General features: G+C 42.9%; 1 protein-coding gene across 2 annotated transcripts in view; it reads right to left on the bottom strand.

Moving 5' to 3' along the window:
* The window catches only part of nedd4a (NEDD4 E3 ubiquitin protein ligase a), a 145,624-nt gene extending 129,457 nt beyond the window's left edge, over positions 1-16,167 (bottom strand). For both annotated transcript variants that reach the window (XM_060924203.1, XM_060924204.1), the window contains exon 1: positions 15,916-16,167. In XM_060924203.1, coding sequence (XP_060780186.1) covers positions 15,916-15,978 — 63 coding nt within the window. In that variant the 5' untranslated portion in view covers positions 15,979-16,167. The remainder of the gene's footprint in view (positions 1-15,915) is intronic.
* Positions 16,168-16,449: the final 282 nt, after the last annotated feature.

Here is a 16,449-nt window from a genome sequence, read left to right as displayed (position 1 = left end):
AATTCATAGTTATTTACGGTTCCATTAATAATTCAAATTTTCATATATTCGATATATTGAATTAAATAAAAACATTCATATCTTACGGAGACTGACCTTTTCCTAATGTCCACAATACTTGTATATGATTTCTTCACAATGTCTGTTTAAACTTTAAAGTTATACAGTTATCAACACTGTCAGCTATAATTCAAATTATCATATACTCAATGTATTGAATCAAATAAATGCATATTTTATGGGGACTGTCTTTATCTTATTGTCCACTTCACTTGTATGTTTTCTTCAAAAGGAAAATGTCTATTTACTAGGGCTGTAACGATACACCCAACTCACGATTCGATTCGTATCGCGATTTTTGACCCACGATTCGATACGCCCACGATTTTTTTTAAATTTTTTTTAAAGTAGTAAATTTGACTTATTCACAATTACTTACTTACATTAACTATTTAATAACAAATAATTCAGACCACCGCAGAGAATGAGTAATATGTATGCAAAAATGAACAAATGTATATCCAAAGACTGTTTTATTTCTCAAAATTATACTGTTGAGCTGGAAGCTCTGTTTTTTTCGGTTCTGAAAAAGTCATTTTTCCAAATCGTGTAAATCCGTTAAGATTTTTTTTTGGGGGGGCGGCTCTCTCACTGTCTCAAGGCAAGGCAAGGCAAGGCAAGTTTATTTATATAGCACATTTCATACACAATGGCAGTTCAATGTGCTTTACAGAAGCAAAAACAAAAACTGTAAACAATAGAGAAATAAAATTACATAAAATAATTTTATTTTTAATCTCATCTCATCTCATTATCTCTAGCCGCTCCATCCTTCTACAGGGTCGCAGGCAAGCCGGAGCCCATCCCAGCTGACTACGGGCGAAAGGCGGGGTACACCCTGGACAAGTCGCCAGGTCATCACAGGGCTGACACATAGACACAGACAACCATTCACACCTACGGTCAATTTAGAGTCACCAGTTAACCTAACCTGCATGTCTTTGGACTGTGGGGGAAACCGGAGCACCCGGAGGAAACCCACGCGGACACGGGGAGAACATGCAAACTCCGCACAGAAAGGCCCTCGCCGGCCCCGGGGCTCGAACCCAGGACCTTCTTGCTGTGAGGCGACAGCGCTAACCACTACACCACCGTGCCGCCCTATTTTTAATCTAAAACAATTAATTAAAAGAATTAAAAGAAAGAAAAAGAAACCAGCGGAATAAAATAGAATAAAATTAAAGTAAATTTAAAACATGCAGAGAAAGTAAAGATTATAAAAAATTTAAAAATATTAATTATTTAACAGAGAGCATCTGAGAACAGCTTGGTCTTTAACCTAGATTTGAAGCTGCCAACAGCAGGAGCATTTTTAATGTCCTCTGGCAGTTGGTTCCATAGCTGTACTGCATAGTAGCTAAAAGCTGCTTCACCACACTTTGTTTTAACAACAGGTTTTACCAGTAAATTTTTCTGTTTTGATCTGGTAGATCTGATTGTGTTAGGCCACTGCAACATATCAGAGAGGTAATTGGGCCCTGTACCATTTAGAGATTTGTACACCAGCAGCAATGCTTTAAAGTCAATTCTGTAGCTTACTGGAAGCCAGTGAAGGGACCTTAGAATTGGAGTAATGTGTTCTGTTCTTTTTGTTCGTGTGAGAACCCTAGCCGCTGCATTTTGAACCAGCTGAAGTCGTTTAATGGTCTTTTTTGGCAGGCCTGTGAAAAGGCCATTGCAGTAATCAACCCTACTAGAGATGAAGGCATGTATAAGTTTTTCCAGATCATTTTTTGACACAAGTCCTCTTAGTTTGGAAATGTTTTTTAGGTGATAAAATGCCGTTTTAGTGATTGCTTTCATGTGACTGTCAAAGTTTAGCTCGCTGTCAATGAAAACACCAAGATTTTTAACCATTTCTTTAGTTTTAATCCCTTTTGTGTCAAGAATAGTGGTAATCTTGAGTCTTTCATCTTTTTTCCCAAATAGAATTACTTCTGTTTTATCTGTGTTCAGCTGAAGAAAATTTTGTGACATCCAGCTACTGATTTGATCGATGCACTGGTAGAGACATTCAAGGGGGGCATAATCATTAGGTGATAAAGCAAAATAAATTTGGGTATCATCTGCATAGCAGTGATATAAAATTGAATTTTTATTGATAATTTGCCCAAGTGGGAGCATATAAAGGTTGATAAGTAATGGTCTCACTCTCATAGGGCCAATGATTTTCTGTGATCGCGGAAAACAGATGGAAATTACGGAATTTTTATGGTGAAACGTTGCTCGCGTGTCAAAATGTAACTGCCGCAGAAGGCTTCCGCCCAAGCAGACATGCCTTCAGTGTTGCCAGATATTGCTAACGTTTTCCACCCCAAAATATGTTCAAAACCAGCCAAAAAGCACCTAAACCCACCCAATCTGGCAACACTGCATGCCTTTCCGGTCAAGTGATTGTGATTGGCTTGTGGCACACCTAGCCAGCCAATGAGCTGCTTGTTTACAGATTCGCTCCCTGCGTCGCAACCAGAATGGCGACCGCTTAAAAGAAATGAATGCTGTGCCAGTGGCGAGTGTGGACGTTGCGTGACTCGCAGAAGATTGTCGCAGGTCGGCGAAAAAACCACTTACTAATAGATATAAAAAAAAAAAGTAATTTAAGTAAGTTTAAAATGTAATTTAAATAAAAAGTAAAGTATTCATAAATTGAAGTTTGGAAGCGCCTCTGTTTTTGGGCTGAGGAGAAGTTTGAAAGGGTGTACCGCGATTCTGCCTTCTTGTATCGCGATACGGATCGTGGCTCTGCGTATCGCGATTTCGATACGCATATCGTTACAGCCCTACTATTTACACTTTTTACAGTTAAAAGTTATTTACAGTTCCCAGTTATTTTTGAAACAAATTTTCTTTTTTTCTTTCATTAGCCAGCGCCTCCAGGTGTTTTTACACGCTCTAACCTGGCTCTCTTCTGCTCTCTTGCTTTGCTAAACTTGTTTTTTATACCAGCATCAATTTCACGTACCTTCGCTTCATCTCGCTTGTCAATAGTTTTCGGCATCTTGAGAAAAAACACCGATTAGAGGAAAGCATTTTTGATATGCAGCTCACGAACATGTATAAGTTTTGATAAAAGAAAGCGGGTGTGGGTGTCTTTGTAAAAACTGTTCTGATTGGCTATTACGGTCTCGACATCAATGTTTTGACCAATAACAATGTAGATAACACGAATTTTACATCACATTCAACGAGATTAAAGATGGCGACTTACAAATAACGCGTAAACATCATTGGAGTTAATAAAGTTTGAACAGCATGAAGGAACATACCCCAACCCCCCGAAATTAATTAAAAAAAAATTCTCAACGGACTTGGCATAATATAAGGCCAAGTTTACATTAGACCGTATCTGTCTCGTTTTCTTCGCGGATGCACTGTCCGTTTACATTAAAACGCCTGGAAACGCCGGGAAACAGGAATCCACCAGGGTCCACGTATTCAATCCAGATCGTGTCTGGTCCGGTGCTGTGTAAACATTGAGAATACGCGGATACGCTGTGCTGAGCTCTAGCTGGCGTCGTCATTGGACAACGTCACTGTGACATCCACCTTCCTGATTCGCTGGCGTTGGTCATGTGACGCGACTGCTGAAAAACGGCACGGACTTCCGCCTTGTATCACCTTTCATTAAAGAGTATAAAAGTATGAAAATACTGCAAATACTGATGCAAATACTGCCCATTGTGTAGTTATGATTGTCTTTAGGCTTGCCATCCTTCCACTTGCAAGTGGTAAGTGATATGCACTGGGATCACACACACAGCGGCTCAGTCCCGAATCACTGCTCGTGCACTTCACTCGCGCGCTCTGTGAGCTGCGCAGGGCCGGAGTGCGCACCCTCCAGAGGGCACTCGCTGTTCAGGGCGGAGTGATTTGGAGCGCAGGATGCCTGCGGAGCCGAGCGTATCCGTGTATTGGCGTTGCTGTGTGCACGCTAATCGTTTTAAAAACGTTAATCTGATGATCCGCTGATACGGTCTAATGTAAACCCCACCTAAAAAGGTCGTTTTTTACTCAAAAAAAAAAAGCGGAAATCCGCCGAAAAGCGGAAAACTCTCATCCCTGCGTAGTGCAAACACCTAGCGATAACTTATCAGAGTACGCCCGTAATCTAGAAGCCACTGCTGGCTTTAGATATATTCAGAAGATCGCTATGTGCAATGGAATCGACCCCGACAGTCTGGGAAAGAAGGATTTGTCATACGATCTCAAAAACTACCCTTCAGTCGAGTTCCCCGACATCTTGAACTATCTGGTGTTGCAGACGTCATGATGAGTAGCGTGCTATAGATGCACAACGGTGTAACATAGGGAAAAAATTAAAAATTCAGGTTTTGATTTTATGTAGGGCGGCACGGTGGTGTAGTGGTTAGCGCTGTCGCCTCACAGCAAGAAGGTCCGGGTTCGAGCCCCGGGGCCGGCGAGGGCCTTTCTGTGCGGAGTTTGCATGTTCTCCCCGTGTCCATGTGGGTTTCCTCCGGGTGCTCCGGTTTCCCCCACAGTCCAAAGACATGCAGGTTAGGTTAACTGGTGACTCTAAATTGACCGTAGGTGTGAATGTGAGTGTGAATGGTTGTCTGTGTCTATGTGTCAGCCCTGTGATGACCTGGCGACTTGTCCAGGGTGTACCCCGCCTTTCGCCCGTAGTCAGCTGGGATAGGCTCCAGCTTGCCCGCGACCCTGTAGAAGGATAAAGCGGCTACAGATAATGAGATGAGATGAGATGAGATGAGATTTTATGTACTGAAATAACTATTAGGCACAATTTTTACAATATCTACGGTATATAAATGAGTTGTTTTTACCCATTTTAACTTTGAAATCAGCATTTTAATGATTACCCATAATGCACTGCTGGAGTATTTTCGCGAGTTTAGTGGCAAACTTTTGCGCCGCAGTTTCTCTATTCTCGAAATTTGTAACCTGAAACCCTACAAGAAATGTTTCATAATGTTTGGGATTTTGAAAAATGCTTCTAGCAAGTTTATTTCGCTGTATTTTTCACGTGAAACTTGGCGTAAATCATCCTTAAGTGATGAGCGTGACAGTGTTATTTTGGTCTGGGTCACGGAGTTCGTTGGAAGCGAGAGTTTCTCAGCTACAGCAGCACTTCTCACCATAGATGGCTGGCGTGTTTCACAGCGTTTGGGATTTACTAAATCGACTAAATCTCTAGATCTACTGAAGCTACGAGGATATAAATCACCAGGATTCTAATTTACTGGGTGAGAAGTATTATATATTTTTTTGAAAGGTTTATTCGCGCTACAAGTCCATGAAAGTTGGAATTGTTGGTGAAGGGGTTAGTTAGATTTTGGTAGCGTGACGCGCACAACAAGCAAAAGAAAAAACACATTTTCTTCCGAATTTCTTTGCTTTATCAAAATTATTTTTTGATACATTAAAAGACTGTGTTTATAATATTTAAGCGATTTTTTATTATAGAGAATATTTGATCAAAACTTTCAAAACAGCATTCAAAGTGATTTTTCACGGGTGTAAATGTTACGCGTGACGTCCATAATTACGTTAAATTTTAAGAACTAAAATTCTGTTAAAAATTCTAGATTTGTGCTATCATTCTGGGGTTTTGCTGAATAATACTTTAGGGAGTTCTCTTACAATGCTGAAAATTCAATGAGTTTTGGTGAAATTCTAGAAAAGTTATTTACGTTTTAACGCGCCTGATAGCGATTGTGCTCACACAGCGTGCCACTCATACCTTCTACACCGCAAAACAGATGAAAGTGTAGAAGAGTACGGAGGCTTGGAGCTTTTCTGTATGTGGCTGGGTAAAGGACGTCGCTATCAAGTCGCTGCCCAATGAATCCTGGATTGTTTTTGCCCGTTGGCTTGATTCTCACTTGTGTTGGCTCTTATCTCTCAGCGAAATCATTCACAAAGATCATCAGAAACCCCTTTAAAGACCTGGATCTTAGTTCAGCAAGACGGAGAAGAAGTGATCACGGCGCATTGTACGGTAACTGTACGGCTGGGGACGAATTTTGTCGCGACCTTCATGCATACGGACTTTGTGAGGACGAAACAAAGAAACAGCTGGGGACTTTAGCGCTTCGGGACTCAAAAAAAAGTCCCGTAAAATAACGACACATAGCAAGAAAAGTACTTGGAGAACACTAAGGACAGAGCTGAGAGGGAAATACGAACCTTTCACCAAGTGAAACTCGAGCACGCTTCGACTCGACTACGTTTGATTGCACTGAGGGGATCGAAAGCCACCTTTCTCGACGTCTTTTTGTGAAATCCTGTGTTCGTTCACCCTTTTTTATTAGTTCATGGGGAACCCTGAAGAAACTTTGATCAGTTTCATGCTTTGATCAATTCGAACAACGCAAGCGTAAGGCGTCTTTCATGCAAGCAATGAACCTTCTCCGTATAAACACTTAGTCAGCTGAGCTTTGGTCGACCACCAGCTCACGTTTTGAATAACTAATAACGCGGATGTGATGTCACGTCACACGAAACCCAAGAAAGGGCTCATTCGGATCTCTTAGGGTTTCTACAGTAACGGCTCGTTCAGAGCGATGTTTCCAGCGAACGTTCAATGGAAACGGATTTAAAACATATGGTGACGTTACGACGACTTAGACTACGTTCAGACTGCACCCTGAAACGACCCATATCCGATTTTTTTTCCCATATGCGACCTGTATCCGATTTGTTATTGACAATCTGAACGACACAGATCCGATTTTTTTCACATGCGACCCAGGCCGCTTGGATATGTGGTCCTAATTCCGATGCATATCCGTTATTTTCACATGCGACTGCAGTCTGACCGGACAGGTCGCATTCATGCGACCTACACGTCATCAACAAGAGACAAACGTCACTATTCTGCGTTGGCTAATCCCGCCTCTTTGGTGGAAAACAACAACATTTGTACAGTTTTCAGAATTTAAATAGACTTTTATAGAACTGATCAAGCTAATGGTGGATTTGGTAGGGACCTGGATGTTGATCTGTTAGCCTGATTAAATAAAACAGTTTCTATAACTGATTTATAACTTAAACCATCCTGTATTACAAGATTATAAGATTGTTCTGGAAATTTCCAGTAATTTGACACCTTCGGTCTCATTAGTCTGCTGCCCACATTAATCAGATTATTGTGTGAGTTCCGCCGCTGCCACAAAAACCACATCGCCAGGTCTCGCCTCATCTCCATGCTTTACTTGCAAACTTGAAGAGTGCGCTTTTTTTTGTTTACATATTACGTAGGTGTGCTTATTACGTGTCAACTTGCGCATGCGGGACACTTTTGGGTCGTTTTCCGTTCATATTGGAGATCACATACAAGTCTCATATAATTGGTAATGTGAACGGCCTAACAAAAAAAATCGGATTTCACAACAAATCGGGGGGCGGCACGGTGGTGTAGTGGTTAGCGCTGTCGCCTCACAGCAAGAAGGTCCGGGTTCGAGCCCCGTGGCCGGCGAGGGCCTTTCTGTGCGGAGTTTGCATGTTCTCCCCATGTCCGCGTGGGTTTCCTCCGGGTGCTCCGGTTTCCCCCACAGTCCAAAGACATGCAGGTTAGGTTAACTGGTGACTCTAAATTGAGCGTAGGTGTGAATGTGAGTGTGAATGGTTGTCTGTGTCTATGTGTCAGCCCTGTGATGACCTGGCGACTTGTCCAGGGTGTACCCCGCCTTTCGCCCGTAGTCAGCTGGGATAGGCTCCAGCTTGCCTGCGACCCTGTAGAACAGGATAAAGCGGCTAGAGATAATGAGATGAGACAACAAATCGGATATGGGTCGTTTCAGGTTGTAGTCTGAACGTAGTGTTAGGCCCTGTCCACACGGCAACGGATTCAGGTGAATCTGATAAAATTGTTTATCGTTTCAGCCTGGCGTCCACACGGCACCGGCGTTTTGGGTGCCCAAAGCGAAATCTTTTGAGAACGGGTTCCAGAGTGGAAAAATCTGGCAACGGTGCTGTTGCAAAGTCGTCTGGATGAGTAGAACGGATTTGTTTACGATGACGTCACAACCACATGACTGTGAGTGCTTCATGCCGGGTAGAAGTGTAACGAACTCGATGCGAGTTGTCAACAAATCCTATAACTTGGTTCATGAAACGCGCTTACAAAATATTTTCACTGTGAATATTTATTGTGTAATGGTGCAAAGAGAGAGAGAGAGAGAGAATAGCCCTTAGGGCAGAGTCAATCCCGCCAGCGAAAATAGGGAAAAAAAGGAGCGATCTCACCTCTTCAGATGTTGGTTTAAGTCCGACAATACATTCCTCAAAAAGGGCGTAGAAGAACAAAGTAATCCACCAACGTGTAGCATTCAATTTATTCCGGACCATTAAAGAATTCTGGATGATATCAGAATGTTGGCGTACCGGCTTCCATCTACCCCCATTCATTCCTCTTTCCACGTCTCCATTCAAAAAACGAGCACGTGATTTAAAGGGACTATATCCATAGGATAGGGAGTGAGAAGGTGTGTGCGTGTGACAGTGACAGGGATAGTCACTGTGCGCATGCGCAGTTATGCGCATGCGTCTCCTTCTATTGTTCTGGTGTCTCCGATGGGACCGTCTTACAGCGCACGTAGAGGTGTGGCATGTGTATTGCATCGTTTTCAGCAAGCGTTGCGTTGCCATATGAACCTGATATTTTACTGATCCGTTGTGCATATGGACGCAATATTTAAAAAAAAAAAATCTCGTTGCCATTGTCGTGTGGATGTAGCCTTAGGGCATCTGCATGCTCTTGCGACAAGGCTTTCGCAGATAGCTTTTCGCAGACAGTTGTAATTTATCGTTGAGCGGGGAGTAATAGGCGTGCGCGATGTTATTCACCGCCACAACGCAAGGGGGCGCGAAGTCGCGAAATCGCTAGGAGTAGTTGGTGGGTGTGGTTAGTGGAGTGTTTATCCTCCGGTTACTTATAATGACTAGAACTGGAGTCGTATAGATGTCCGTACTTCCTCACTTCCTCGATCAACCGCTCTTCGTGCTGCTCCATCTTCGCTCGTGTTTTTAAAAATGCCGGTCGTGAAAACAAAACAAACCGGGAAAGTAGGGAAGCGGAAGTGCGTGTACAGCGGATGTAGAGTGGACCAATCAGAGCCCTCTTGTCTGTGACGTTGTCTGCGAGGCTTCTGCGGTGGTCACAATTTTTGGGAGGTGCGCGCACAGCGTCTGCGAAGGGGGGGGGGCTACGCAGACGCCATCTGCGACACCATCTACGAGGACTGCGTTGTCAGCATAAATTGGCCTTTACTCCTGCTGTGGATTTCATTCATTTTTATTATTCAAGAAAAGTTCAGTATTGGGCCAATAACACTATCAGATTTATTATTTTTCTTACATAAAGATGTTTTTAGCTACATACAGTGGAGGAAATCATTATTTGATCCCTTGCTGATTTTGTAAGTTCGTCCACTGACAAAGAAATGAACATTCTATCATTTTAACGGTAGGTTTATTTTAACTGTGAGAGACAAAACAGCAAAAAGAAAATCCAGAAAATAACTTCATATAAAAGATATATAAACTGATTTGCATTTCTTTGGGTGAAATAAGTATTTGAACCCTCTAGCAAACAAGACTTAGTATTTGGTGGCAAAACCTTCGTTGGCAAGCACAGCGGTCAGACGGTTCTTGTAGTTGATGACCAGGTTTGCGCACATGTCAGGAGGAATTTTGGTCCACTCCTCTTTGCAGATCATCTCTAGATCATTAAGGTTTTGAGGCTGTCGCTTCGCAACTCGGAGCTTCAGCTCCCTCCATAGGTTTTCTATGGGATTAAGGTCCGGAGACTGGCTAGGCCACTCCATGACCACCTTCTTGAGCCTCTCCTTTGTTGCCTTGGCTGTATGTTTTGGGTCATTGTCGTGCTGGAAGACCCATCCACGACCCATTTTCAGTGTCCTGGCAGAGGGAAGGAGGTTGTCACTCAGGATTTTACGGTACATGGCCACGTCCATTCTTCCGTTGATGCGGTGAAGTAGTCCTGTGCCCTTAGCAGAGAAACACCACCAAAGCATAATGTTTCCACCTCCATGCTTGACAGTGGGGATGGTGTTCTTCGGGTCATAGTCAGCATTTTTCTTCCTCCAAACACGGCGAGTTGAGTTAATGCCAAAGAGCTCAATTTTGGTCTCATCTGACCACAGCACCTTCTCTCAATCACTCTCAGAATCATTCAGGTGTTCATTGGCAAACTTCAGACGGGCCTGCACATGTGCCTTCTTGATACCCCACAAGGTGAGATCTTGCGTGGGGCCTCAGATCAAGGTCGATTGATGGTCATTTTGTATTTCTTCCATTTTCGAACTATTGCACCAACAGTTGTCTCCTTCTCACCCAGCTTCGTGCTTATGGTTTTGTAGCCCAGTCCAGCCTTATGCAGCTCTACAATCTTGTCCCTGACATCCTTAGACAGCTCTTTGGTCTTGCCCATGTTGGAGAGGTTGGAGTCTGATTGATTGATTCTGTGGACAGGTGTCTTTTATACAGGTGTCAATTTAAGACAGCTGTCTTTAATGCAGGTAACGAGTTGATTAGGAGTGTCTAAGGGCCTCTGCATGCTCTTGCGACAAGGCTTTCGCAGACAGCTTTTCGCAGACAGTTGTAATTTATCGTTGAGTGGGGAGTAATAGGCGTGCGCGATGTTATTCACCGCCACAACGCAAGGGGGCGTGAAGTCGCTAGGAGTAGTTGGTGGGTGTGGTTAGTGGAGTGTTTATCCTCCGGTTACTTATAATGACTAGAACTGGAGTCGTATAGATGTACGTACTTCCTCACTTCCTCGATCAACCGCTCTTCGTACTGCTCCATCTTCGCTCGTGTTTTTAAAAATGCCGGTCGTGAAAACACACCAAACCGGGAAAGTAGGGAAGCGGAAGTGCGTGTACAGCAGATGTAGAGTGGACCAATCAGAGCCCTCTTGTCTGCGACGCTGTCTGCGGTGGTCACAATTTTTGGGAGGTGCGCGCAGAGCGTCTGCGAAGGGGGCTTCGCAGACGCCATCTGCGAGGACTGGGTTGTCAGCATAAATTGGCCTTAACTGGTCTGTGAGAGCCAGAACTCTTAATGGTTGGTAGGGGATCAAATACTTATTTCACTCAACGAAATGCAAATCAATTTATATATTTTATAAAACGTGATTTTCTTTTTGATATTCTATCTCTCACTGTTAAAATAAACCTACCCTTAAAATTATAGACTGTTCATATCTTTGCCAGTGGACAAACTTACAAAATCAGCAAGGGATCAAATAATTATTTCCTCCACTGTATTTTTCAAAAAGAAGTGATTCTAGGAGCCCAATCATATCTACAGGACCAGTCAGAAGTTTGGACGCACCTTCTAATTCAACGTTTTTTTGTAATTTGTATTAATTAATTTTTTTTTTAAAAAAGGCCACTTCATATCTTAAAGCTAGACGTCCTTTCAGATGTTTCAAGTGTAGGCCGTAAAAATAATTTTCCCGACACCCAGTTATTTTTGTTTAGTGACTGAAAGCTACTGAATTCGAATGAATCACAGACTTTCAACTTTATTAGTTTTTTTTAAAATAGAACAATTAATTAATTTAAGGCCACATGGCCCTAAATTCTCTGCTATTTTTTCCTGCTTCACCATGACCTAATACAAGATACTACATCATGCATGACATCACATGGGTGGGCTTTCCCTGTTCGCGCAAGGCATTGTGGGATACAAATTTGAAACAGGAGAGAAAAATGGAGGGCGTGAGCGTGCGAATGAAATGTGAAAGACCGACTACAGTAACGGAAAGAAAGCGAGAAGAAAAGACGTTATGTTCTATACGAAGGAAAGGAAACGCAGGACCAAACTAATAAATATCGGCGCTCAGCGAGCACCTCGGTGTGATCAGCTGTTCGTTTAGCGACGGAATGATGGAACTGTCAGTGCACGCTCAAAGGGAAACCTGCGCATGCGCACGCACGCACACACACACACGGACTTCCTCTGTCTGCTTGACTGCGCGAAGAAGCGAGCGATTTCATGCACATTATTCGCTTTAATCCGCTCAAATTAAAAAAACTTCCCGGCCAAAGAACGGCCTGATATTTTGTGAGATATTACAGAAATAAACATCTCTCACAATGACCACATTTCAGACGGAACTAAATTTCACCGGTTTTATGAAATCGAAAGGCCGTCTCGCTTTAAAGTAAAGTAATGATGGATGTCGTTTCTCGTTACTTTGTTGCTCGGTTCTTGATATAATACTGTACGGATTGCTAGAGTTGTAGATGGAATAGGGCTGATTTATTATTATTTGATCTCAAACACATCCTGACTTTTGACGAGGAGGCACCTGTTAATTGAAAAGCGTTCCAGGTGACTCCCTCGTGAAGCTGGTTCAGATAACGCCAATAGTGTACAAAGCGTCATCAAGGGAAACGCTGGATACGCTGAAGAACCTAAAACAAACATCTCACGCATTTTATTTAGTTATTTTTTAACACTTTTTAAAAACAAAATTATGACATAATTCCATATAATCACTCAGTGATTCAGATTCACATCGGTCCTCGGATATACGTAGTCCGAGACGATCTAGATTTGCCCGAAAAAAAAAATCACCTTGATTATGACAAATGTTCAAAATGAAATAAAACAAACACTAAACTGTGTGCGGTGTTATTATTTAAATAATACTGGCTGACTTTTTTCGTGGTCTATCAGATGTATTCCGTTCAGCCAGCATGATATGGAATGAACGAGTCGAAGACGAGTAGCTGAATGGAATATATCTGATAGACCACGAAAAAAAGCCGGACAATATTATTATTATTATTATTCATACACATTCCTTTTGGGTGTTCAACACGTCTTTCTCTTTCAAAATTCTCTCACACTCTTCCGTATTTAAGCCTAGGTCACAACCGGACGTACGATTTTTTGGCCGTGCGATTTTTGGCGTTTCCCAAATCGCTGCGTTTTTTTTTTGTTCATAGAGAAAGACGCACGTTGGCCATAAGTTGACAAACTTACGGCCAACGTGCGTCTTTCTCCATGAACAAAAAAACCGCAGCAATTTGGGAAACGCCCAAAATTTAATCGAAAATCGAAAATCAGCACGTCACACGCGCGCCCTCCGTGCGTTTCCTGCGTTTTTTGCACGTAGACCGGCCGTAGGAGCACGTACGGCCGGTTGTGACCGAGGCGTTAACGAAGCAAACCTGGCGGCCATGTTTGTTTATTTACAAACTGTCCCAGTCGCTTGCTAGCGCGGAAGTTTTACGTCTCCGACGTGTGACGTCATGTTGTCTTGACAACCATATTCAACGCTCATTCTCCATTGGGTAGAGTGACATAATACACGTAGGGTATGCAATACGCTAACAATATTGCATGCTATCGAACCAAATGAATGAAACCCGCTAGAAGGGAATAGAACACATGGTTTTATTCCGTCGATAAAGTGTCCTATATGGATAATAAATATTATTCTATTCACATTCACTGGATATGAGCAATCGCGGCGGCACGGTGGTGTAGTGGTTAGCGCTGTCGCCTCACAGCAAGAAGGTCCTGGGTTCGAGCCCCGTGGCCGGCGAGGGCCTTTCTGTGTGGAGTTTGCATGTTCTCCCCGTGTCCGCGTGGGTTTCCTCCGGGTGCTCCGGTTTCCCCCACAGTCCAAAGACATGCAGGTTAGGTTAACTGGTGACTCTAAATTGAGCGTAGGTGTGAATGTGAGTGTGAATGGTTGTCTGTGTCTATGTGTCAGCCCTGTGATGACCTGGCGACTTGTCCAGGGTGAACCCCGCCTTTCGCCCGTAGTCAGCTGGGATAGGCTCCAGCTTGCCTGTGACCCTGTAGAACAGGATAAAGCGGCTACAGATAATGAGATGAAATGAGCAATCGCATGCTCTGATTGGCTACTCTACTACTAGGATATCAGCTCATATACCTACCATGAGTCAAGAAAAATAAACAAAATGGCGGCGCATGTTGCTGAACCAACTGAGGATAATAAAAAAATACCTGAAAACAAAACCCCCAAAAATAAAAAAAAAAAAAGCAACAAAATATGGAATTAAAGTATTTGATGGTAAGAACATAGTTTTTTTTGTTTGTTTTTTTTCAAGAATTATTATTATTATTATTGCATTTTTCACAAATTGCTCCCGTCATTTCGCCGGTTTGTTTACATTCTAAGCAGAAATGATTTTGTCGGACGTTTTGGGTAAAGTTTTTAATCTATCAAGTTTGCAAAAATATAAAAATAAAAATGCTCCGTTTCTCAAAATCCAGTCAATGTGGATAGAATAAAAAAAAGAAGTTATTCCACTCACTCACTCACTCAATCTGGTCGTACACGGATTATAGCCGCTATCAGCTCGTGTACGACTCGATTTCGTGGAATAACTGTTAAATGTTACTGAAGGGTAAACTTTAGCTCGAAGCTGATTCAAACACGGATGAAAGCTGGAGCTTTTCAACATTGCACAACGATACTGAAGACGTCAGAACTACCAAATAACTTCTTTCACAGTTTTGATGTCTTCAGTGTTGTTCTACACTGTAGAGAAGAGTCACAAATACAGAAGAACCTATGAACGAGTAGAGTAGGGGTGTACAAACTTTATGATACTTCAAGAAAAAAATCCAATTATTATTATTATTACTACTACTACATGTCGTCATCATCATCATCATCATCATCATCATCATCATCCTCAACCATCACATGCCATCATTTTGATTCGACTCATTTATCTATGATCTTGGAGAGTGAGCATTAGTAAATACACCCTTGAAACAGAAGCTGGTGAGATGTTGATCTGCTCAGCAACAGAGGATCTGAGCTCGAAGCCAGTGTGGAGATCATATGTGAAGGAGTTAAAGTGGAAGAGCTTTCATCCATCCATCAGCTGATCTCAGACATGTTACAAACTGAACAACCTCTCACTGTTGCTAAGCAGCTGTTCAGGTGGATTAAATGGAGATGATTTCACCCACAGCACTGATGGTGGTGGTGGTGGTGATGATGATGGTGGTGATGATGGTGGTGGTGATGATGATGTGGGTGGTGGTGATGGTGATGATAGTGGTGATGATGATGGTGGTGATGATGATGGTGGTGGTGATGATGATGATGATGATGGTGGTGGTGATGATGGTGGTGGTGGTGGTTATGGTGATGATGATGTGATGATGGTGGTAGTGATGATGATGATGATGGTGGTGATGGTGGTGGTGATGATGATGGTGATGATCATGGTGGTGATGATGATGATGGTGGTGGTGGTGATGGTAGTGATGATGATGATGGTGGTGATGATGATGATGGTGGTGATCATGGTGGTGATGTTGATGATGGTGGTGGTGATGATGGTGATGGTGGTAGTGATGATGATGATGATGGTGGTGATGATGGTGGTGGTGATGATGATGATGGTGGTGGTGATGATGATGGTGGTGGTGGTGATGATGGTGGTGGTGATGATGATGATGATCATGGTGGTGATGATGATGATGGTGGTGGTGGTGATGATGATGGTGGTGGTGGTGATGATGATGATGGTGGTGGTGGTGATCATGGTGGTGATGATGATCATGGTGGTGGTGATGATGGTGGTGATGATGATGATAGTGGTGGTGATGATGCTGGTGATGATGATGATAGTGGTGGTGATGATGATGATGATAGTGGTGGTGGTGGTGGTGATGATGATGATGGTGGTGGTGGTGTGATGATGATGATGGTGGTGGTGGTGATGATGATGATGGTGATGATCATGGTGGTGGTGTGATGATGGTGATGATCATGGTGGTGGTGGTGATGATGATGATGGTGGTGGTGGTGTGTCAGTAACAGTGTAACTTCGAGCTGACGGTCTTTACCTCGTCCACATTAAGTCCTCGGATTTCTGCTCCCACTGCAGCCATGTTGTTGTGGTTATTCATCTTCCGTCCTAGTGAACACTGACTTCCGGAACTCGGGACACAAACACAGCGCGTTCAGTGGAGCTTCAGCTCGGCTTCAGTCCGGGGATTCAAACCAGCAACCGCGTCGCAAGAACAGAACTAACCTCCTTCCCCTTCTCCTTGTCGTTCTTCTTCTGCTGCTTCTCCTTCCCGTCCTTCCTTCCTTCCGCTCACCACGCCCACCTCCACTTAACCACGCCCCATTCTTTCCTCAGATCAAGTGTGCTGCTTCCGGTTACCACTTTACATTCCTTTCATTCTTTCAATTTTTTGTTTTCACTTTTTTTTCTTTTATATTTTAATGTAATCCCGTTTCAGCCACTCGGGGAAAAATAAAGTCAGGTATTTTGCCGTAATAACGGCTTACTATGTCATACTAATGAGAGTAATTTCTCAAAATTGTGACTTAATATCTCATGATTGTGAGATAGGTATAATTATGAGATACTA

The sequence above is a fragment of the Neoarius graeffei genome, chromosome 6 (assembly GCF_027579695.1).
Source record: "Neoarius graeffei isolate fNeoGra1 chromosome 6, fNeoGra1.pri, whole genome shotgun sequence".
NCBI lineage: Eukaryota > Metazoa > Chordata > Actinopteri > Siluriformes > Ariidae > Neoarius > Neoarius graeffei.
Note: the sequence above shows the minus strand (reverse complement) of the source record. Positions and strands in the feature narration are given on the sequence as shown.